The sequence below is a fragment of the Engraulis encrasicolus genome, chromosome 15 (assembly GCF_034702125.1).
Source record: "Engraulis encrasicolus isolate BLACKSEA-1 chromosome 15, IST_EnEncr_1.0, whole genome shotgun sequence".
Classification (NCBI taxonomy): domain Eukaryota; kingdom Metazoa; phylum Chordata; class Actinopteri; order Clupeiformes; family Engraulidae; genus Engraulis; species Engraulis encrasicolus.
The window spans coordinates 2,214,523-2,237,370 of NC_085871.1; the positions used below are offsets into that span (position 1 = coordinate 2,214,523).

At 42.0% G+C, this 22,848-nt stretch overlaps 1 protein-coding gene across 1 annotated transcript in view; it reads left to right on the forward strand.

Moving 5' to 3' along the window:
• The window catches only part of LOC134463615 (protein unc-80 homolog), a 179,701-nt gene that overhangs the window by 97,252 nt on the left and 59,601 nt on the right, over positions 1-22,848 (forward strand). Inside the window, exons 38-50 of the mRNA XM_063216795.1 lie at positions 4,083-4,226; positions 4,454-4,554; positions 4,697-4,783; positions 4,904-5,087; positions 7,286-7,380; positions 7,685-7,774; positions 10,024-10,125; positions 11,547-11,727; positions 12,920-13,185; positions 13,889-14,023; positions 14,590-14,728; positions 15,275-15,371; positions 17,400-17,570. Of these exons, the coding sequence (XP_063072865.1) occupies positions 4,083-4,226; positions 4,454-4,554; positions 4,697-4,783; positions 4,904-5,087; positions 7,286-7,380; positions 7,685-7,774; positions 10,024-10,125; positions 11,547-11,727; positions 12,920-13,185; positions 13,889-14,023; positions 14,590-14,728; positions 15,275-15,371; positions 17,400-17,570 (1,792 nt within the window). The remainder of the gene's footprint in view (positions 1-4,082; positions 4,227-4,453; positions 4,555-4,696; positions 4,784-4,903; positions 5,088-7,285; positions 7,381-7,684; positions 7,775-10,023; positions 10,126-11,546; positions 11,728-12,919; positions 13,186-13,888; positions 14,024-14,589; positions 14,729-15,274; positions 15,372-17,399; positions 17,571-22,848) is intronic.

The window sequence follows — 22,848 nt, forward strand, 5'->3', positions numbered from 1 at the left end:
GCGTTGCTTTTAAGCAAAATACTTCCCTGATGTCTACTTAACTAAAATAAGCTGCATTTGTCTAATATTTGGAGACATCGCTATGCCCTTTCTGCGGGGAAGCGCTTCTTTCTCTCTCTCTCTCTCTCCCTCTCTCACCCACACACACACGCGACGTAGCCTGTAACGTAACTCTTTCCACTCTTCGCAAGACCTAATGCCAATTGACTCGTCTTGTTGGATACCAGCCAAACTCACAAGCTAGATAGCCAATAGTTTCGATTGTGCTGCTTGGAGATGAGGCATTTAAATTGTTACAATTTAGGCAGCAAAGAGAAGACGGCGGTCTTCCCGGTGTAACACCCCAGCCGTTTTTTAATGGGAGCACTTGAGATGACTATGATCCAACTTGTCTTGAGCACCGTCGTAGCGCAACAAATCGTTATCGTAAACATAGCCTAGATAATTGGAAATTACAAAAAATAGGCTACATTTTATAGACTTTGGCTATAGGCTAAGCCGACTTCTCTACCTGTTTGAATTAGTGCAGCCTTACAGGGAGGACGTTAATTTGGCATAGGTCAACTGCAAGAGACTACTAATTTGTGACTTGACGTGATGTGTGAATAATTAGGCTACGCTATGCAACAGGCATATTTAGCCGCACTCAGTCATTTGCTCATGGTATTGTGGTGGTGAATGTCCCGACCCCGTGTGTCCGCGTGCATGCATGCAGGGGTGGGGAAAAAATACATCAAGCGTGCCGTCACCAACCATCCCCCCGGACCCACGAAACCCACTGTGCTCCGAAGATCCAAGCAATTGTAGCCTGTCAGTATTTTAGTGTGTGCCCAGGTAGTTGAATTCCTGGCATGGCCTGGTTATCTCAATCATGCCAACAAGATGTTTGCCCTCAGGCTAGTGTGTTCATAAAGCGCATGTTTGATTTGCTGTAATAGGCTACAATCAGTAAGCCTCAACTTGTCTGTCTTTTCTTTTCCTTCTTTCGATATTTTGTAAAATAGGCCTACGTTAAAGCCTAAATACGATAATAAATAAGGCTAATAAAGTAAGCTAAATAAGTCAGGCCTAAATAAAGTTGTTTTAGCCTATGAACTCAGGCAATGCAGAAATGCAGAGGGATTTTTGATATCTTAGCCTATAGGCTATATAACGATATTATGGCTTTATGAACTTCATGAATACTAGGCTACAAGATAGTCGGGTAAACAAGGATTGACTTGTGGTAGACCACCAACATCTGATGCTGAAGTGGGGGAGGGTTGTTTTTTCACTTCAAATGTTCCCCGACACACACACACACACACACACACACACACACACACACACACACACACACACACACACACACACAAATACACACACACACACACACAGATAGGCCTACGCCGCTAATCGCTCTCTCTCTCCGTCTCTCCCTCTCTTTCTCATTGTTGCTATACGTGCATCTGGATAGGCAGTGTGGTCACCCAGCACATTTTCATACAAATGCTGTGGTTTTTTTAAATGAAATCTTTATTCAGTTATTTGTGAACAGTCTCTCCTTTTCTCTTTCGATGTTGCGTCACCGTGGACAAGTGTCTGCTCGAAAACTTAATGCAAAGCGGCTAAAATTTTCAGAACGTGTTGAACTTTTCAGAACATGAATGTTTGTCTGTGGGGGAGGGGGTGGGTTACAGCAGTGCAGTGCAGTGCACGGGACTCACTGCACAGCCTTTTGTGACATGTCGTGGCGCGACAGGTTATCCAGCCTCCGAAGAAGGAGCTATAGTCCCCCAGTCATATTGTTGGTTCGAATCTCCACCGAAGCAACTGAATTTGCAGTCCTAATCACAGATGATTACCACACCTGGTGTAACAGATGTCTTGTCACGTGTGCAGTCCATCACATCCCCAGTTAACCGGAATCCCGTCGATCGCGCACAACAGCGCATTGAAAGGATGAAATGTTCACAAGCACCAATAAAAAAAACCATCTTCAACCTATTAGTCCGTAGGCTATCCTGAGGATATCCGTTCCTGACTTGAATAGGCTAGTACAGAAATAATTAACAGTCATCACTTATAAGTTAGGGGCGGAATTGAGACGGTGAATGCAGGACAGAATAATTAAAACAAAACACCGTCGACTGGCGGTCTTGTTTAGGGATCATGCTTGTGTTATTATCAAATGCCCAATGTTACGTGCAACGCGCAATTGGCTGACTCTTCTCCCTCCCTACTAAAACTGAGGGAGGGATCAACGTACAATGAGCTACACTGAAGCAGATTAGCCTAGGCCTACTCTGCTTCGCAAAAAAAGCAGTGCACCAATAATACCCCGTCTTCAACCTACTATTTACCAGATATATAGGCTAGTAATAGTATTAAGTTGTGCTACCTTGTTTTTTTGTGGCAGCGACAGTGTAGATCAGGTAATAGCCTGCAATAGGGGAAGCGGCCAATGCGCCAGTTTTAAAGACAGAATGTCGTCGCCAAATGTAAAATCACCTCTCATGCTGACGTGACGGGGCACTACTTCATTAGGCTACAATGTTGTTCATGTCTGTTTGACTCACACTATAGGCCTACGAGTGGTTCAATTTGTGTTTTTGTGCTCATCGCACAAATGAGACAGGCTTGCTTGATAGGCCTACACAAAGCAAGCGACATCGGTCCACTCAAAATGGTCCGCACTCCTCCGCTTGATTTCATGTCTCCTCAGTCTCTCCATTACAGTTTATTAGCCTACTCTGTTTTGCTATTTTCGTTATCCTTAGCCCTGGCGTTAGAGATGAAGCAACTGTGATCAGTGAGGTTGTGGAAACGGTTGAGAATAGGCCTAATGGTGGTCCTAAATTGGAAGCGGCCGATGCCAGTTTTGAAGACAGAATGTCGTCGCCAAATTTAAAATTCGATCTCTCTCATGCTGGCGTTACGGGACACACTTAATTACAATGGTGTTCCTGTCTGATTGACTCGGTTTTAATTGTCTTTACCGGTTCAAATTGTAGGTATGCAAACTCTGTATCCTGAGGATACCCGTTCCTGACTTGAATAGTGCCGAAATAAGTTAGGGACGGATTGGGAGACGGTGAATGCAAGACAGAAAAAAAGTCGAGTTTAAATTCACATGGTGGTCTTGTTTAGGGCTCACACTTGTGTTATTATCAAATGCCCTATCAAATGCCCAATGCTAAATAAAACATGCAATTTGCTGACTGTATTTCTACTACTACTAAAACTGGGGGATGGACAAGCACGGAAGCACAAACAGACGCACAAACACAGGCAGACGCTGCTCTGCAAAAGCAGTGCTATACTGCCCCCCCATTCCGAATGGCCACAGGGTGTAATGATCACGGTACGCTGCCACGGTACGGTAATGTTGTGAGCAGATTGAAGTTACACCATCTGTATGACACGTTTCTTTTAATTACATTCAATTGAGTTAGAATATGACTGCATATCCGCCATTTTGGATTTTGTGTGTTTCCACTTCAGGAAAAAAATTGAAACAGGTGGATTTGAAGACTATGGGGTCTGTAGTTGATAAAAATCACAATTTGTAAAAATCTATATAAAATGTTCCTAAACCTCTTTTTCTGCAATTTCAACCTGCACTATAACATTCTGCATGGGATTATTCGGTTACACCAGAGATTCTAAGAGTATAACATTCGCCAACTTAATACGTTTCTATGGGCAGCAAGCGCGACCAGGTTCCGGTCTGCCTAAAGGGGCGTGTCCACCAACGTCAAGCACAAGCATTTTATTTTAATAAGCTTCAAAATAAAATTAAAAAATATATTTTGGGTAGTGTTGTTGTCTTTGATGGTTACATTGTTTCGTCTGTCTTTACCATAACCAAATGTCACTTAATGGCAACAGTCATGAAATGTGCATGACATTGACATAATGTTTATGATCCATTTCCATGACTGCATTGCATTATGACACTATTCTGACACCGTCATGTCATATGTATGACACCGGTGACAAGTAAAGTGAAACTTTTATTACTCTGCCTGAAATTCGGATTATACTGTACATTTCAATCCGATACTTTGGTCTAATTACCGTCTGATATAATTTGCGTGTAGATGAGGACAACACCACAGAACACACTCCCACTCATCATGTTGTGCAGCCGCCCCAAGCGGTTTTCCCAGCATGCATTTGTGCAGCAGTTTTGCCGATTGTACACTTAATGGAGGATGGGGAGGTTCAAGAAGATGGAGTTGCAGGTACACATAAACATGCCTTTGATACTTCCAACGTCTACAAATGTCCTTCTGAAACATTAAGTAATGTATAAATCCATGCTTCAAACTAACAGTAATGAATAGTATTTTTAACATTTTGTCAAAAAATAACTGGTCTGGTGTATTGTAGATTAACAGAGAAATGCAAAATTATTAAGACGCATCTTTTTATCTTTTTTGTTCTTCTTGCAAAATGCCCCTTCCCTTAGTGAGTGCTGTTGCACAGCAGGTGTTGTGGAACTGTCTTATTGAAGACCCTGCTCTAGTGCTGCGACATTTCCTAGAGAAGCTCACTGTTAGTAACAGACAGGTACCTAAAAGGCCTTTTAACTATTTGCAAACATACCTAACTGTATCTAACTAATATGACATGCTTGTCCCGAAAAACATATCAAATGCATTGAAATACCAAGATGCATAAGAATTTGACACAGACTTTTATTGTGTCTCAGGATGAGCTGATATACATGCTTAGAAAGCTTCTACTCAATATTGGGGACATGCCTGCTCAGACATCACATATTCTCTTCAATTACCTGGTAAGTCTCACCGATTTGTAATGGGTATACACGTTTTAGACGTACATTTTCCATAGTGTAACTCTTTTAGGATATTTCAGAGTGTGTGTTTATAGTATGTGCATTTTTGTCAATTGCTAGGTGGGCTTGATCATGTATTTTGTGCGAACGCCATGCGAGTGGGGCATGGACGCCATCTCGGCCACTCTGACGTTCCTGTGGGAGGTGGTGGGTTATGTGGAGGGCTTGTTCTTCAAGGATCTCAAGCAAACCATGAAAAAGGAGCAGTGTGAAGTCAAGTTGCTGGTTACCGCCTCCATGCCAGGTTATTTCAAATATTTAGCGTCATATTTTTGTTCTAAAGTAACAAATTAGAGGCTGAGCACATTGCAGCTTAGTTTTTAAACATCAATCTAACTTTTAAAGCGGCACTATGTAGGATTAAAAGTTTAATTAATTAATGTCCAGAGTCAGCCAATTTTTATTTCAGTCAATAGTAAGTGAACAATGGCTCCCGCGACCGCTGTCAGAGAACCCCAAATGTAACTTTTGACAGAGCGACCTGGATGTGTCGTCGGAAACACTTCTAATACGAAAAAATCGCTTTTCATACCGCCAGATACAGATTCACATTTGTATCAGCTGCTGGCATGATTCTGTGATGAAAACATTCTCACAGCGAGCTCAGTTAAACAGCATCTTTTCATGACAATGTAGACTTTGAGACAGGCATGCCAGGGGCACCTAACAAACTACAGTGAGGAGAATAAGTATTTGATCCCTTGCTGATTTTGTTGGTTTGCCCACTAATAAAGACATGAGCACTCTATAATATTAATGATAAAATGTATTCTAATATGGAGAGACAGAATATCAAAAAGAAAATCCAGAAAATAACTTTCAAGAATATATTTTAATTGATTTGTATTCCATTGAGGAAAATAAGTATTTGACCCCTCTAGTCAAAGAAGACAAAATACTTGGTGGCAAAGCCCTTGTTTTCTTGTACAGAGTTAAGATGTTTCTTTCAGTTAATGACAATGTTTGTGGATATATTAGAAGGGATTTTTGTCCACTTTTCTTTGCAGATCATATCTAAATCATTTAAATTGTATGACTCTAGCTTGGCAAATGGGAGCTTCTGTTCCCTCCACATTATTATTATAGGGTTAATGTTTGGAAAGTGTCTAGGCCACTTCATGACCTTAATGTGCTTCTGCTTGAGCAACTCCTTCGCTGCTTGGGCTGTATGTTATGGATTATTATCATATTGGGAGGCCAATCCATGACCCACCTTCAGTCTAGTGGTGGTGGGAAAGAGGTTGGCATGCAGCATTGTACGTTTACATGTCTCCCTCCATCCATTTCTTGACGATGTGAAGTTGTCCTGTGTCTTGGCCAGACAAACAACCTCAAAACATAATGTTACCACTTTCATGTATGATGTTGGAGAAGGTGTTGTTTTTGGGATCATAGGCAGCATTTCTCTTCCTCAAAACACATTGAGTTGTGTTAATGCCAAACAGTTTGATTTTGGTGTCGTCTGATTCCAGCACCTCACAATCATATCCTAATCCAGTTTGATGTTCATTGGCAAACCTCAGGTGAGCCTGAACAGGTTCCTTCTGAAGCAGGGGTACCATACATGCACTGCAGGATTTTAATCCGCTGTGGTATTAAGTGTTTCCAATAGTTTTCTTAGGGATTGAGGTCCCAGCTGCCTTGAGATAATTTCCTAGCTCTTTCCATACAGTTTTAGGGTGCTTTATCTCTGTTTTTCTGGTTATTGAATGCCCACAAGGTCAAATCTTGTATGGAACCACAGACAGGCCTAAGATTGATGATTGATAATCATTTTGTTTGTCCTAAAATTTGGAAGAAATGCACCAACAGTTTGCTCCTTAACATCCAGGAGCCCATTTCAGCCTTCTTGAGTTCTAAAATCTTGTCCCTGACATCCTTTGACAGCCTTTTGGTCTGTCCCATGTTGGCGAGTTTAGTTTGATTGATTTACTGATATTATGGACTGATTCTGCAGATTCAATGTGTCTTTTGTGCAGGTTACTATTAACAGTTGTGTTCAATTCAGATAACAAGTTGATTGGAAGTGCCATTTGATCTGCGGGATCAGAAATCTTAATGGTTGGCAGGGGATCAAATACTTATTTCCCTCAATTAAATATAAATCAATTAATATATATTCTTCAGAGTTAATTTCTGGATTTTCTTTTTGATATTCTGTCTCTCCATATTAGAATACATTTTATCATTAACATTAAAGACTGATCATGTCTTTATTAGTGGGCAAACCAACAAAATCAGCAAGGGATCAAATACTTATTTTCCTCACTGTATGTAATCCTACATTGTGCCCCTTTAAACATTAAATTAAATTAATGTTTAAATTCCATTACATTCTAAGTATTCATTGAGACTGAAAATTTTATTTTTCATACATGAAAAGGTGGATCTTCTCCATATTTCATTTTAGTTATTTCATGTCGAAATGTTATTTCATTTTAGGAACCAAGACTTTGGTGGTACATGGCCAGAATGAGTGTGACATCCCCACACAGTTGCCCGTCCATGAGGACACACAATTTGAAGCTCTTCTTAAGGTTGTACATGCCTGCGTCAAAGGCTCAATTTTCAAATGTGCAGAGTTAGCTCAGTTAAAAAGCTGCATTTTTGCATACAGTATATCAGATCCATGTATGATACAGTATTTGATATTACATTTTGTTGTTTTTTAGAGAGGATAACACAACTGAATCATATAGTAACATGTTTTAAGTCTTTTAGAAAGCATAAAACAAGTGAATAATAACACGTCTTTGAAAAAAAAGTGACCATATTACATTTAAAGTATTTTGATATTTTGTTGGTGTGAATTCTGATTGTGTGAATTGTGATTTTCCTCAGGAGTGTTTGGAGTTCTTTAATATTCCAGAGGCTCGATCTGCACAGTACTTCCTCATGGACAAGCGTTGGAACCTCATTCATTATGCCAAGGTCACTCGCTTGAGCAACTATCCTGTTTTATATTTACACACAGTAGTGTTTTAATTCATTTTCCAACACACTTTTTGATTCTTTTTTTATGTACAGTAAGGGACTGTTCGTAATTTACCAGGGGGGGAGGGCTGGTGCGTAGGGGGGGGAGGGCCATGATGAAAAAAAATGAGGTGGGGGGGAGGGCCATGGCAAAAAAAAAAATCGGAGTTAGGGGGAGGGCCAAGGGGAAAAAAAAGAATTTATTTCATTTTATTTTATTATTTTTTAAATAATAATAAAAAATGCAATACTTCTCTGAAACACATCGCTTTGCGATGCAAGGTCCCGGGTGCATACTTTAGCACTGAAGCGTGTATCTGTAGTCATCCCTAGGCATACCTAGGGATGCGTGTAGGCATACCGAATTATGTGTTAGCCTAGGCTAAATATTGTTTTTGGTGCTTTTGTGTGGAAAAGACCTTGTGCCTGCCATAACGGTGACCGCGATTTCCTCGGGTTAGGCTACTGCTGGAACAACATCGCAAAGTTGGTCCTGGATCAACATCTGGTTTGAGTGATTATGTCAGATTTCGCGCCAGTAACGTCTTCTGTAGCCTATGGATTAAGATCAGTTATGCAGAAGTGCCATGCTGTTACAAAATACAGTTATTCACTGACAGGTTACGTTTAGGAATATGTTTTGGTAAAGGCATAATTTGGCATGTTGTTAGGTTGGTGCACACATTTTCACTGACAGGTTGTTTAGGAATTAGATTTGGTTTAGGCACAGTTCCACATAGCCACTGTAATAACCTACCTAGCCATAACCAGAGCCGTATACCACCGTGACGGCACTTGGCATGCCCGTTAATTTTTGGAATCAGACCTAGAATAGGCTAATATACCAGATGTTGATCCAGGACCAACTTTGCGATGTCGAGGAAATCGCGGTCACCGTGCCCAACGCAGGGCGCCCCTCCAGCTGTTTCGCTCGCTATCATAGTCGACTTGAACATTTGGTGATGTGTCAGTGCATCGCAAGGCACAGAGAGATGTGCACGAACAAGCTTACTAACTTTAGACAGAGCTTCGAGGCGGCTGCTCAACTTCGGAATCTCGAAGTGAAATGTAGCCTATTTTCTTCCAACCGGCATTATCAGCTGTCAAACTGGAGCGCGCCACCCTAAAAATGCAGCGGTTTGTTTAATTGTTCATCGGTGTCCACAAGAATGTCTACTTTTGGGAAAATAAAAACACGTTTTGAAATAGTCTAGGCTAGAGCTACTGTTTGGAGCCATACGCCTACTTCAACCCTGTAATCCCACCAACTCGAGTCATCCTGCAGGTGAGACCGCTTGCTCACGCAGCTTGGTCTAGGTAGGACCCGCATGATTGACAACCTAGAGTCTAGGTTGTCAATCATGCGGGCAGAGCGAGAGAGAAGAGAGGGTGGGGGGTTCACTTCGAGATTCCGCAGTTGAGCAGCCGCCTCGAATCTCTCGGTCCAAGTTGAACAGAACAGTTAATAGGCTACACTGTTCGTGCACATCTCTCTGTGACAATTGCCATGTACTGACATGACCAAATGTTTAAGTCGACAAGAATAGCCAAACAGAGCTGGAAGGCGCCGTGCATCGGGGTTAAATGGCGCAAGGTCTTCTCACACAAGAGCACCAAAAATTATATTTAGCATTTACATTTTTGTACCTGTAGGGGGAGGGCCATGGGAAAACAAAATTGAAGAGGGGGGAGGGCCATGGGGAAAAAATTGAGGTGGTGGGGGAGGGCCATGATTTTTTTTTTGACCGGACTTCCAGCGCACCAGCCCTCCCCCCCCCAGTAAATAACGTACAGTCCCTAAGTACTGATTAACTTCAGTCCGGGTGCCTCAAATGAGGGTGTGTACACATTGGCCACATTGTTGAATCCAAATTGTATAATGACACCTTGTCGATCTCACCCTTTACCTAATATCACAGGGCATTCTCACAATTAGTCCTCTTTCGGTGAACCGAACTCAGGCCTCTTTAATTGGACCGAAAAGTGGACCTTCTATGGTGTGTCAGTCCTCTTTTTGATCACACCCGGTCCTAGAGCCCTCCTTAAGTGATTACACCTAGTCACAAGTGTAACTTGTCAGAACTCATAAGCGAACCGTACTGAGACCGCATCAATAACGGTCTGAATACGGTTCACTTCCAAGGGGTCTGGGTACACTTTGAATCGTTTCTTTTCTGGTTTCTAATCATATTTTTGCTTTTGTTCAGACGTATGTGAGAGATATTTACCCCTTCAGAAGATCTGTTTCTCCTCAACTCAACCTTGTACACATGTTGCCTGAGGAAGGTCAAGAACTCATTCAGAAGCAGGTTTGTTTCCAATTTGTTTTTATTGTATGGTGTCTTGCTGTTGAGGCGGTTGTGAATAGTTTTCCTGGTGTGACTTGTGTTTATGGCTGTTTGAATAATGAACTTGTTGGAATGACTGACAATCCCACCAGAGATTCTAAGAGTATAATGTTCAGTATAATGTCCAGTCTCTATGATACCTTATAAACTAATAACATTTCTTGAAATGGATGCAATATTGAAAAACCATGAACATATTCTATGTATACATTGTATTCTATATTCACTATTCTATTGTCAGAGGTGTCAAAAGTAAAAGTAAATTCATGGTGTAAGTAAACATGATATTAAAAAGCTGTTGCACCATTTACTCCATTGTACCTAATGAGCTGGATAGACTGTGTTGTTACTGAAAAACACTAAAAACCTAACAAGGACCCATCACAAACTTGATTCAAGGAGTGCAAAGCAGGGCTTTGAACCGATATTTTTTTCCAATTGGTTCGTTTCGAACATAAATGGAATTATAACGTTTCAGGTTATGAGTTCCACCAATAAATTGATGTTCCCGAACTGGTAAGAACAAAAAAATATTGTTCCCGGAACGGTTAATTTTGTTCCTGTCAGCTGATTACTCCCCATATCTGACATTAATTAACCAAGAAAGATGGAAGTGCAAATGGGTCAGCCTACATTCCAAACTGTTTATTCAAGCAGATGAAAAGAATATCCTACAGAATTTTGTCATTCAGGGACGACCTAGGTGGAGAAAGAATAAACCTCATATATGAAAATGCACGCCCCACGCTGACTTGCGTTACAGGGATCGCTATGACGGACATTGTGAGTTTGTGCAGGCCATGGATGCCCATTAACGAAGAACATTCTTGTGCGCTTTAAACATGCTTCTCTGCAATATGTCTAACAACGATGCAATGGGAACTCGGCCCTTTCGTATGACAGTGGTTTCTCTTATTTAGGATGTGGAGTGGAGACTTTATAATCCACCGATCTAGGCACATAGAGGTCCCAGAGCATTCAGTCAGCGAGCATTCAGTCAGCTAATGTCTGATGTCACACAGGACGTCAACCTCAGCCGTCATGGTAACGTGCGCAGGAAAATAATTAGGCTATTTTTTTGTCCAGTTTGAGGAACGAAATAAAACCGGTATTAACCGGTTACCATTATTTTCATTAAGTGTTCCTGTTCCAGAGCATAAAAAATAATAACACTTACGGTATCGTTTCTGTTCCCTGTAAAATACAAAAAGTTCCCGGTTTTCGTTTTCGTTCCTTGAACCGGTTCAAAGCCCTGGTGCAAAGTCAGCTGATCGTAAGAAGAGTTACACAGGTCTACTGGTTACTCAGATAAGTTCTCCTAATTACCTGTGTTGGAAGGAAAACTTTTACTCTTGGCACCTCTGTCTATTGTATGATTTCAGGTGTTCACTAGGAAGTTGGAAGAGGTTGGACGGGTTCTGTTCCTCATCTCTTTAACGCAGCACATGCCAGCCTCTCATAAGCAGTCACATGTTTCTCTGCTCCAAGAGGATTTGCTGCGTCTTCCTTCGTTTCCCAGAAGTGCAATCAATGCTGAATTTTCACTTTTCAACGAGTCGCAAGGTACACAGTTTGCTTTGACTTACAGATGGAGGGGAAAAGTTAATACACTTTTTGAAATCGTTCACATTTCTGTCGAAATTGCGTCTGATCTCTGGGTCTGAATTATGGTCTGATCGTCACGAACATAACAAGAAGGAGCTGTTCAACTAATACAACTAGTACATCCTTGGCACTGGTAACATCCTTCAAAAGCTAATGAGTTCAGACAAACAAGAATAGTACACAATTTGAAGGATTTAAAATTCAATTGCTAAACTGCCCTGCCCAGTGGAAAACACACCAGTTAAAGACTATGGCTTGATGGAGAGGCATTGTCTGGACATGCCTCACTCAAATTCACCCAGATAAGTCTCTGAAAACATGTGCAAGTTATTGATTTTGTATTCAGTTCTAAAAAGTGACTAAATTGACTAAATCTCAAAGTCTTGATGCTCACAAATGCATGGTTAGTGAACATATAAATGGAGACAGTTCCGCAGTGTTGCTTCTGTTCCAAGTGGCCTGCAAAAATTACGTTCAAGGGCATACACTATAAATCAAACTCAAAGCTTTAAAGGGAATATATAGAAAAGTTTCAGTTCAGACCTGAATGCCATCAAACATCTGAGGGGTGATCTGAAGAGGACTGTGGACAGGAGATGAAATCGCAATCTGTCAGATTTGGAGTGCTTTTGCAAACAGGAGTGGACAAATATTGCCACATCAACATGTACCACACTGATAGACTCTTACCCAAAAAAGTGCCGTAATAAAGCCAAAGGTGCTGCAATAAAGCATTAGTTTATGGCTGTGCTTATTAATGTTTATTTTTTTAAAAATCCCCTTAAAGTTTGAGTTTGTTTTTCAATTGCATTTTACGGGATAATGGTTCAGATTAAAGATGGAAAATGATGTAAAATTATTTGTCTTTCTGTCACTTTTTACATCACAAAAACCTGGCATTTGAACAGGGGAGTGTGGTCTTTGTAAAGCCACTGTATATTTGCTTTCATGTACTATTAACATCTGACTGCCTTGGCTGCACAAGTGCAGTGCTGGCTTCGTATGAATGTGTATCAGCTGTTCCACAAATTAGTATTAAGCCAATGATACAATATCTACACTGTCACTAAAATTATGTAGAATCTTTTTTATATCAGTTGTTGTTGGGGGTTAATGACTTAAACCTGTGTGTCTGTGTTTTATTTTGCAGGAAAAGAGCTATTTGGCTTGGACACCCTTCACAAAATGTTGTGGATTAAACTACTGGAGGAGATGTTCTTGGGCATGCCCAGTGAGCACCCGTGGGGAGATGAGATGATGCTGTTCTTGAACGTGTTGAATGGCGCACTGCTTTTACACCCAGAAGACAGTGCCCTCCTCAGACAGTACACAGCTACTGCCATCAACACAGCGGTGCATTTTAACCACCTGTTTTCCCTCAGTGGATACCAGTGGATTTTGCCGACAATTTTGCAGGTGACGCAAAATGAGCCACTTCACTAATGCTTAATAACGTGGTGATGATAGTGCCATAGTAGCGGGCGATTGTCTGGCCGACCGCCCCCTGTTCACAATGAACATGTCAAGCAGCCCTCTTGTTCACCACCTGTGAACACTTTCATAGCCATGTCAACAAAATGAATACATTTGTGTTTAATGTCCATCAAGTAAATATGCCTGGGCCTAACTCCTGACGTCACTGGTGTTCTTCCAGTGAAGATGGTGATATTCATAATCATATGCATAATGTGATTGGGCGTGTTCGTGATGGCGAATGCTCATTTTGCCATTATAGTGCATTCTGGTTAGAATGTTCTACTACAGCATGTGCTATCACAAATGTGTCCACTGTGTTGAATGTGTTCAGAACTTTCAGCCCTCAATCTGACCTCCAATAGCCAAATGATAACTATCTTCTCTGGTCTTTTGTGTCTGCATGTCAATGACAGTAGCTGTACCAACTTTGTATGGTTGTATATGGGCAGACATATTTTAAGGCGTTGGCTGAAGTTCCAATCTTCCAACACTGAATGCATTGTCATTTTGTGTGCACACTGTCATCAAGAATGTGCCCATTGTTTTAAATGTGTTCTGTGTAAACTGCTTTAGCAGCAGGGTTAGATAAGGAAGATATTATTTAACCTGTAGTATTTGTGTGGGTGGCTGTGTCTTTGTACAGGTGTACTCCGATTATGAAAACAACCCACTGTTAAGTAAAGGAATTGAGTTCTGTTGCAGACAGTTCTACATCCTCCATCGCAAGCCTTTTGTCTTACAGCTGTTTGCCAGTGTTGCACCGCTGTTGGAGTTCAATGTGAGTTCTTTTTTTATTTGAATTGTAGATTTACAGTACAGGCCAAAAGTTGGGACACACCCCATTCAATGTGTTCTCTTTATTTTCATGGGTATTTACAGTAGGCCTTTATTGTAGATTCTCATGGAGGGCATCAAAATTATATGTGCATGAACACATAGAACTATGTGCTTAGTAAAAAAAAAAAAATCAGTTCTAGCAGTTGTCCAACAGCAATGTCAGCTGTCTATCTACCTGACTTCTACACAACACAACTGATGGTCCCACAGGTTTTAACAAGCTTATATTTTGTCTACCCAGTCAGTCAAGTCAGTCTTTATTGAACACAAAAGTAATCAAATAACTGATTAGAATTGTAAAACCAGAGCTTAAAGACATTTAAAACTTGTTTTAGGCATTTGCCATCCTTGAATGAGCAGGTGTGTCCAAGCTTTTGGCCTGTACTCATGTACTGTACTATACATCATCATCCTCAAGAGTTGAACTACTAGTCTGTGAATGTTGAGTAAGATGAAATGCTTTTGCATATACAGTATTGTATACACATGTGTTCATGTGTTTAACAGATCAGCAGCAGCAGTGGCTTATCCAAAGGTGTCTCAGCCCAGTGTCTCTTTGATCTACTGCTGTCTCTGGAGGGTGAAACTGACGATGCTCTTGATGTTCTTGAGCTTGTGAAGGCAGAAAAGCCGTTACGGTCGCTAGGTAATTCAGATTATTATTTTTTTTGCCCTCATGAACCTCCTAATTTTTTTCAGAAACACTTAAACTGACAAGCGTTATATTTCTCACTAACATTAAAACAGAAGTTTTCACAGAAAACAAAACAATTGGCACCAAATAATCCCATGTCACCCATTAAGTTTGTTAAGACGGCAAAGCAATCATTTACCACTAAAATTGATCACATCACCAGGTTGGTTAATTAACAGTCTTGTTGACAGTGACCTACATGCTGAGCTAATGAACACTCATTTGACCACACTCATTTCACCAAAGTATGTTGGAATGTATAATACAATACAATACAGTACAATACAATATAAAAAAATAGATAACCATTCAATAGTAAAATTGCCCCCCTGACTACTACTAAAAACGTCAATGACCCTTCAGCCTGTCAGGCTCTGGGATTTACCAATACTGTACCAGTACTACATGAGTCTGTGTGATGCGCACCTACAGCAAAGTGACTGTAATAATATAGCTAGTATAATAATAACATTTTATTTTCCCCCTGTTTATTTGTAGACTTTTGCTATGGCAATGAGGATTTGGCCTTCTCCATTAGTGACTCCATCAAACTTTGTGTGACAGTTGTTGCATATGCACCAGAGTCCTTCAGGAGGTAAGTTAATAAAATCTAAAATATTGTCATTCCAAAATGTAGCCATTCAAAGTTCACGTCCTGTGTATGGTGGAGAATATGCAATACAATGCACACTAAAGGCGGATTCATAGTTAACGCAACTGGCGCTAACCTCATTCATACCTCCCTGGCGACGATGGCGTGCGCTCAAAATGACGCCACACGCCCCTCCGCAAGCTGCCGCGGCGCGAGGTCATGCACCCCACATTTTTTGTAACTTGGCGTAGAGTAGAGTAGAGTAGAGTAGAGTAGAGTAGAGTAGAGTAGAGTAGAGTAGAGTAGAGTATCGTTTATTGATCCCAGGGGGAAATTAAGGTGTCAAGTAGCATACACATATACATAAATAAAGACATTGCTCACAAGACATTACACACATACTTAGACATAAAATAACCATATATAGCTCACTGTTACACACATACTTACACATAAAATAACCATATATAGCTCACTGTTACATACATTTGCCCAGGCATATCTCTCACACTCTCTCTCTCTCTCTCTCTCACACTCACAAACACACACACACATACACACACACCAAAAATAATAAAATAAAGTGTCCACAGTGTCGCATGTGCCTTAGCTAAGTGGCAAATAGAAGCCAAGACAAGTGGCCAGTAAAGTGTCCCTTAGTGTCCATTGTCTCTCTGCCTAGTACAGTGTCATTGTATTCCTTGGGGCCAAAGAAAGAAAAGAGAGATGGAGGGTAACACGTCGCCAGCGGTGCCCCCCCCCCCCCAAAAGTGTACATAGTGTCACATGTGCCTTAGCGAAAGTGTCACCTAAAAACCAAGACAAAAAGACCAATCGACCATGCAGGTAGGCAGACAAAGCAGGAGTTGCGAAGAGATATAGGCTACAGCTAGGCCTACTGTACTACGGAATGGACCCTGCATCATTTTGAGGATAATAAAATGTCTTAGAGAGTTATTTTATCTTCTCCCTTAAATGTTGTTCAGTGAAACAATTTTTTAGGCCTACTTTGTTCAGTAGGCTATAAGCACATTGTGTTTGGCGATCTATTTATAAATTCTGCAGCCAGAACAATGCTTTCACATGGTCTTGGAATGATCTGGCAATGTAGGCTACAACAAAAATCTATGTTTTATTGTGGTAAGTCATAAGTCAGACGTTCAGTATAGCCCTACAGCAGCCGTGTTTGGCTTTCTATTTTAGATCTCTACAACCGCTGCATCTGATTCAACCGCCGATTTCTGCTGTTTCTCTCATGAACAGCAGAGGGCACACTTCCAAAGCAAGCGCCTGTAAATGGTGCTTTTGACTATGAATGGTCTTCCACATTTTAATGGTTCTCGCGCCAAATGCGCCAAATTACGCACGTTAAGTATGCGGAGCTTAAGGTTAATGACATACAAGCATATTCCAAAAAAGTTGGGACACTTAGTGACACTTTTTGTGAATAAAAGTAAAATGCTGCCATCTTCAAAACATTCAATTCATGCATAAGATGGACAATAGCACAAGGTCAACATATCAGCTGTTGGCTGTATGGCAAGCAAAGTATTGTTTTCAGGGAAATATGTGTTCCTTTAAAATGTGACCCATGAAACAAATCTAAAAAAAGTCGGGACAGGGCCAAAACATGTTGTAAATTGGATAAGTCTAAAAAATAACACCTGGCCCTGTCCCGACTTTTTTTAGATTTGTTTCATGGGTCACATTTCAGTCAATAGCCCTGTGGTAGTGTCCATAGTGTACTTAGGGAAGGTTCCATACAGTGTTTTTCACACTGGTGTATCAACATTAAAGTCTCTAAATAATTAAGTATTTTTTGCCATACCCATGCATACCAGCATTGTGGGCAGTCTGCCTTGTTTAAAAAAAGATTCAAAGTCTCACTATGGAACAAATCTCTATGGAAAACAGTCCTCAATTTTCTCACAATATATCTATTTTTAAACAAAAATCAGCACTGGGTACACACTACACATACCACATTAATATAATACCTCAAAACTAAGATGCTTTATGCCATTTGTTTAGTCTACAGATGCTGATGGTTCTGGAGGCATTGGTCCCATGCTATTTGCAAAAACTGAAGAAGACGACGGTGGCTCTAGAATCTGCGTGCGCAGCCAGGGATGAAATTGCTGCAATAGCAGCTCTGGCCACGTCACTACAGGCCTTGCTCTACAGTGTTGAGGCTTTGACAAGGTATATTTATAATCACCTTCTTTCACACATTTCTACGATGGCTCATTGCATTCACTCAATACTAAAATGTCACCAGGTTATCTCATAATTCTGAGATAATTATCTCATAATAACGAGATACTTTGAGATAGTATCTCGTTATTATGAGATAATTATCTCAGAATTATGAGATAGTCATCTCATAATTATGAGATAGCCTAATGATGGTTGCATTGACTCGGCATATCTTGCCATGAATGGCAGTCATGGGTAAGCAGTTAGGGCATCAGACTTGCAGCTCAAAGGTTGCCGTCATGACTCCCGACCTGCCAGGTTGGTGGTGGGAGTAATTAACCAGTGCTCTCCCCCATCCTCCTCCATGACTGAGGTACCCTGAGAATGGTACTGTCTTGCTGCACTGCTCCCTTCATTTCTTTGTGAAAAAAACATGCCATGGCTTTAGAATTTACAACGGAGTATTACTGCCACATTTGTTTTTTTTTTTTTTAAAGTCACAATTCTGAGATACTATCTCGCAATTGTAAGATAATATCTCAGAATTGTGACTTATTATCTCACAATTCTGACTAATTATCTCACAAATCTGAGATAGGATGGTACGTGTAATGCTTTGCAGTGCTTTGATCCATTTTCCGAATTCATATGAAAAAGATGAAAAATGGGTTCAAAACGGATGGCAAGTCAGCTTGAGACGGAGCATACAGATCTGACAGAAGGCTCAGTAGGCCAACCCGCAAACTTTCCAATTCAGCTAGTAGGCTACACTCTTAAGTTTGGGGCATGATTTAATAGCCTAATGTAGGCTATATTTTACGCACTGTCAATGATCTTAACCACTTAACTGTCACACACATTTTATACATTTTTGGCTTCTTTTACGCCAGGGGTTGCAGTCATATCCCTGTTTGTGCTACACTAACACCCATGCTCTTGTTTGAAAGCTACGAGTCTGGAGTTTGTCACTAAATAGTCAAAAGAGCACTCTTGTGTTTTGTTACAAATCTACTTGGAATAAAACACAACATTTCTTGGGGAAAAAATGAGAAAATGAATGTTAATCCAAATAAATGTCACTCCGAAAGCAGTTCTCCCGATGAAACAGGAAAAAAAACTTGCCTCAAGTCTTATGAAAAGTCCAGGACAAAGGATCCACTGAAAACGCGTAAAAACAGGAAAAATTTGGATGTCTTGCATCCTACTGAGACCAGTCACCGATCTATAGCACACATTTTCGGGCTGACGGTCCTCGGATACCCGGTCCTGGCTGTGGTGGTCATCAGAGTTGGAGCTAGTGTGCTTATTGTGCGAGGTGTTGTGGCTCTTCAAGCCCAGGCAATGTGCACCCCCCGCCCCCCTCATGGAGGTCAATGTACTCACCTTAGTGCCTGGCCTTTATATGCCAGGACTTGTAGCAGTTCCTCGTGGGTACCATGCACAGGGTAACGTCGCATGTGGTGCATAGACGTGGTGTCTTCTGTCTACAATTCACACACTGTCGCCGTCCTTCTGTGCCATCTTCCCCGAAGTGTGCGGGCATATGCAAGGCATCAGGTGGTGGAGCTAGTGGTGGTGGCGCTCGCGGAGGAGAGGGGACAATTTCACCATGTCCAGCGCACCGGAGCTCCAGAATTAGCTTCTCACGGAAGGCTTTCTGAAATAAGGGCTTTCCATCATGTATTTGTGGAGGATGAACAAGTTCACTATGGCAATGTCAATAAAGTGGTAAAAGAAAGATCTGTACCACCTCCTCGTCTTGTGAAGAACTTGGTAGTAACCGATCAAACTGTCAGACCAGTCAACTCCTTTTTTGTGAAAATTGTAGTCTTGTACTGCAGGAGGTACCGGCAATTGTTCCACATTCCATATGCCCTGCGCTGTATCGTGCTGCCTTCGCTGTGGGCTTGATGAATGCTGGAACACATCCGAACTAGACGAGTGTCTTTCCATTGTACAAACAGCAGACTTCCCTCCCGTATCCAACGTATCGTACCCCTTGGGTGGCAATTGTTAATGGCATCGGATCTGTCTTTTGGGAACCCGATCCTGTGTTTGCGAATGGTACCGCATGCCCATATCTTGTTCTCATCCAGCAGTTGCTGGAACAGCATTAGGCTTGTATAAAAATTGTCCACAAAGAGCTTATAGCCAGTCCCCAAAACTGACTAAGTCAAAGCTCAGCCCTTTTCCAGATCCTGCTTTGTTTTCCCCCTCATAAACAATGAAGTCCCAGGTGTACCCAGATTGTGAGTCTGCTAGCAAAAACAATTTGTACCCCCATTTCGATGGCTTATCTTTGCAGTATTGCCGGATTCCTATCCTGGCACGGGAGGCGACCATTCGTTCGTCAATGGCAATGTTCTGGACTGGCTGGAAGTTGGAAATGCAGCTTTGCCGGATATCAGAGTATAGGGGTTTAATCTTCTGAAGGCGGTCAAACTCAGGGGTGCCTCTCCGAGCTGCATTGAGCTCGTCATCATCAGGGTCAGACAGATGGATATTGGTGGAGATTCGTCTGAATTTACGGCCAGACATGGTTGACCCAGCCCAAGGAAAGCTATACAATTCTGCCCTTCGCCAGTAGTCTGTAAGAGCTGGGGCGTGAACAAGACCCATGTAAATGATCAGAGATAGATAGCTGAACATGTCTGCCATGGTCAGTTCTTCCCAAAGATATGCATACCTCTGTCTCCCAAATTTGTTTGTGTTACTGAGGACCTTATGTAAAACTGCATCGGAGATGAATAGGCGAAAGAGATCCAATATGGAATAATTTCCCTCAGTAATAACTTGCGGACCAGGAGTATGAGTTGGTCTAAACACTGGTTGTTGTGGAAGTATATCTTGTACCTCTGTGTCCTGCCATCCACGTCCATCTTCAGTTTGGGGAAAGTCTCTCCCCCTTCCTCCTGGCGGGCGGCCGACTCCTCGTCCTCTGCCTCTGCCTCCACCTCTGCCTCTACCCTTTCTTCCTCTACCTCTGCCACGTCCAGGAGGCCTACCGCGCGGCCGGCCTACTCCTTTGCCCCCAATCTTCTTCGATGGGAGTATGTATTCATCTCTGTAATAGAAAACAATGCACAGAGACTTTCAAAACATGTTACCCCGACCGAACAGCTCTTGGCCCGGTCTGACTAAAAAAAAAAAAACGCTCAGTAATACACAGAAGCGCAGTCCATGGTACTTACCCAGAGTCTTCGTCCAGGGATGAATTCAAAAGCTGTCAGGTTCCCATTCATCGTCTGTTTCGTCCCCGTCACTGGATACTGTTGGTTCAGCGCTCGCCTCAGCCGTGTTGCATATTCTTTTCCGAGGATTTTGTGACATTATGCAGAAATCAGTTGACTTGTTCTGCGGAAAAACGCCAAAAATATGGCGAATATTGGGCAGCATGTACACTTTTACACTTCAGCTTCAATAACAAACTGCACCTGTGCAGTACAGAACTGCATGCTGATTGGATGTTGCACCAACCCGCCCGTGGCTGTCTGATTGTTAATTGGAACCCGCCCGCGGGGCTCATTGATTGGAACCGCGGGCGGGTGTAATCACTGGCCCTCAGCTGGCAGCGGCAGATGCTGAAGTTTTTCAGCTATAGCGAGTGGGTCTGGCCTCGGATCTGAGAACGTTTGAACGTTGTGCCCTGAGTCAGGCAAAACCAATCACAACGCAGCGATTTGTTTTGAATCAAAGCGGACGGGGTTTTGAGGGAGTGACGACGAACCTCGCAACACCGTTGGGAAAGCACATCAACGGCAAAGATCACAGATTGGTCAGAGTGCCGGAACGGTTTGAAAAAATAACAGGTGGTTCTCATCCACAATCTTCGGAGGTATCGTTCATCGTGGCCAGACTAAATTAATCCGGTCTCACATTTAGGCTGGTTCATCAGGCTATGTGACTGGTACTGTCGGGGTGCCTACTGATGCTTAGTGCCCATGGAATGTGGTATCTGGGCAGGCTGGTTGGTATTAGCTCAGCCCTGTGCAGTGGTAGTGGGGCCTGACAGATTGGAGTGTCTAATGTGCCCTGATTACCCATAGCAAGTATCTCTCAAGAAGTCATGGTGGTGTGGATATGGTGGTGGAGAAAAGTCTTTGAAAAAATTGTTTTGTAACCGCCGGCCAGGCTGTATCCCGCCCGCGGCTGGTGAATATTAACTGTTTAAACGGTGATGCTGGGTGTTGCCAATGCCGCATAGGCTATATTTGGGCACAAATACCTAGCCTGTTTTGTTAAACGGAGAGTAGCCTAGAGTTAGCTTATTTAATTAGGTTACAGTGAAAATGTATTAGCCTAACCATGGCCAGTCGTCTTGGTTACTCTTGGTTACGCACCCGTTTCTCCAGGGCACTGCGCGCCGAATTGCGTGCCTTCAGCCATGCATTAATTACCAGCATCATATCCCATTGACGAAGTGCTCGTAGACTATTTTGTAAAGTGTTAAATTCGTCATCTGTGCTGCAAGACGTCGGTTTATCGCAATGTGACAGAGAGAAATAGCCTCTTAACGCACAGGTAGCCATCCGCCGGCTATGAAAATAGTTTAGGCTACCTCGGCTTTTGAGCGTCCGCAGAATTTGCAGCACAGATGACGAGTTTGAGACTCAGGCCAAAATAGTCTACGAGCGCTTCGTCAGTAAAGGATGATGTTGGTTATTTTAATGCATGCCTGAAGGCACGCAATTCTGAGAACACATCTGGAGCCAAGACATCCTCCCCCCCCACGGGTGCATGGTTAATGCCGTGTACAGACCAGGAGAAAATGAAGCGATGGAAGTCATTATTTCTCTATGGAGGGCACGCGACCAGCGCTACCAAAGCGAATTCGCAAACGAATTCGCTATGACGCGGTTCTGCGAAAACCAATTGGAATGTTCATATCAACGAATGTCCCAGCCTGTCAAGCCAGAGCCGTTATATGATTAGCTGAATCAAACATGTCAATGCTGCGTCTGGAATGAATACAGCAAATTCAAGGCGAAACTTCTTCTGCTACCCATGCTACCAGGCAGCGTAGTTCGCTCTTGGTCTGGACACGGCATTAGTCCACGAGTCACAACGTAGATATGGAAAATTGGAATGTGAACTCATTTTACTTTGGTTTCAAATTCGCGTATTTACTCTTTCAAAAGCCACCAACAAATTAAAATGAAATGAAATAACAACACCAATTATCCGTTTTCCGAGTTGTCTGGAAAATTGAAGTTTTGACCCCATTTTTCATCTTTTAATTGGGAAAATGGATCAAAGCACTGCAAAGCGTTACACGGACCACCAT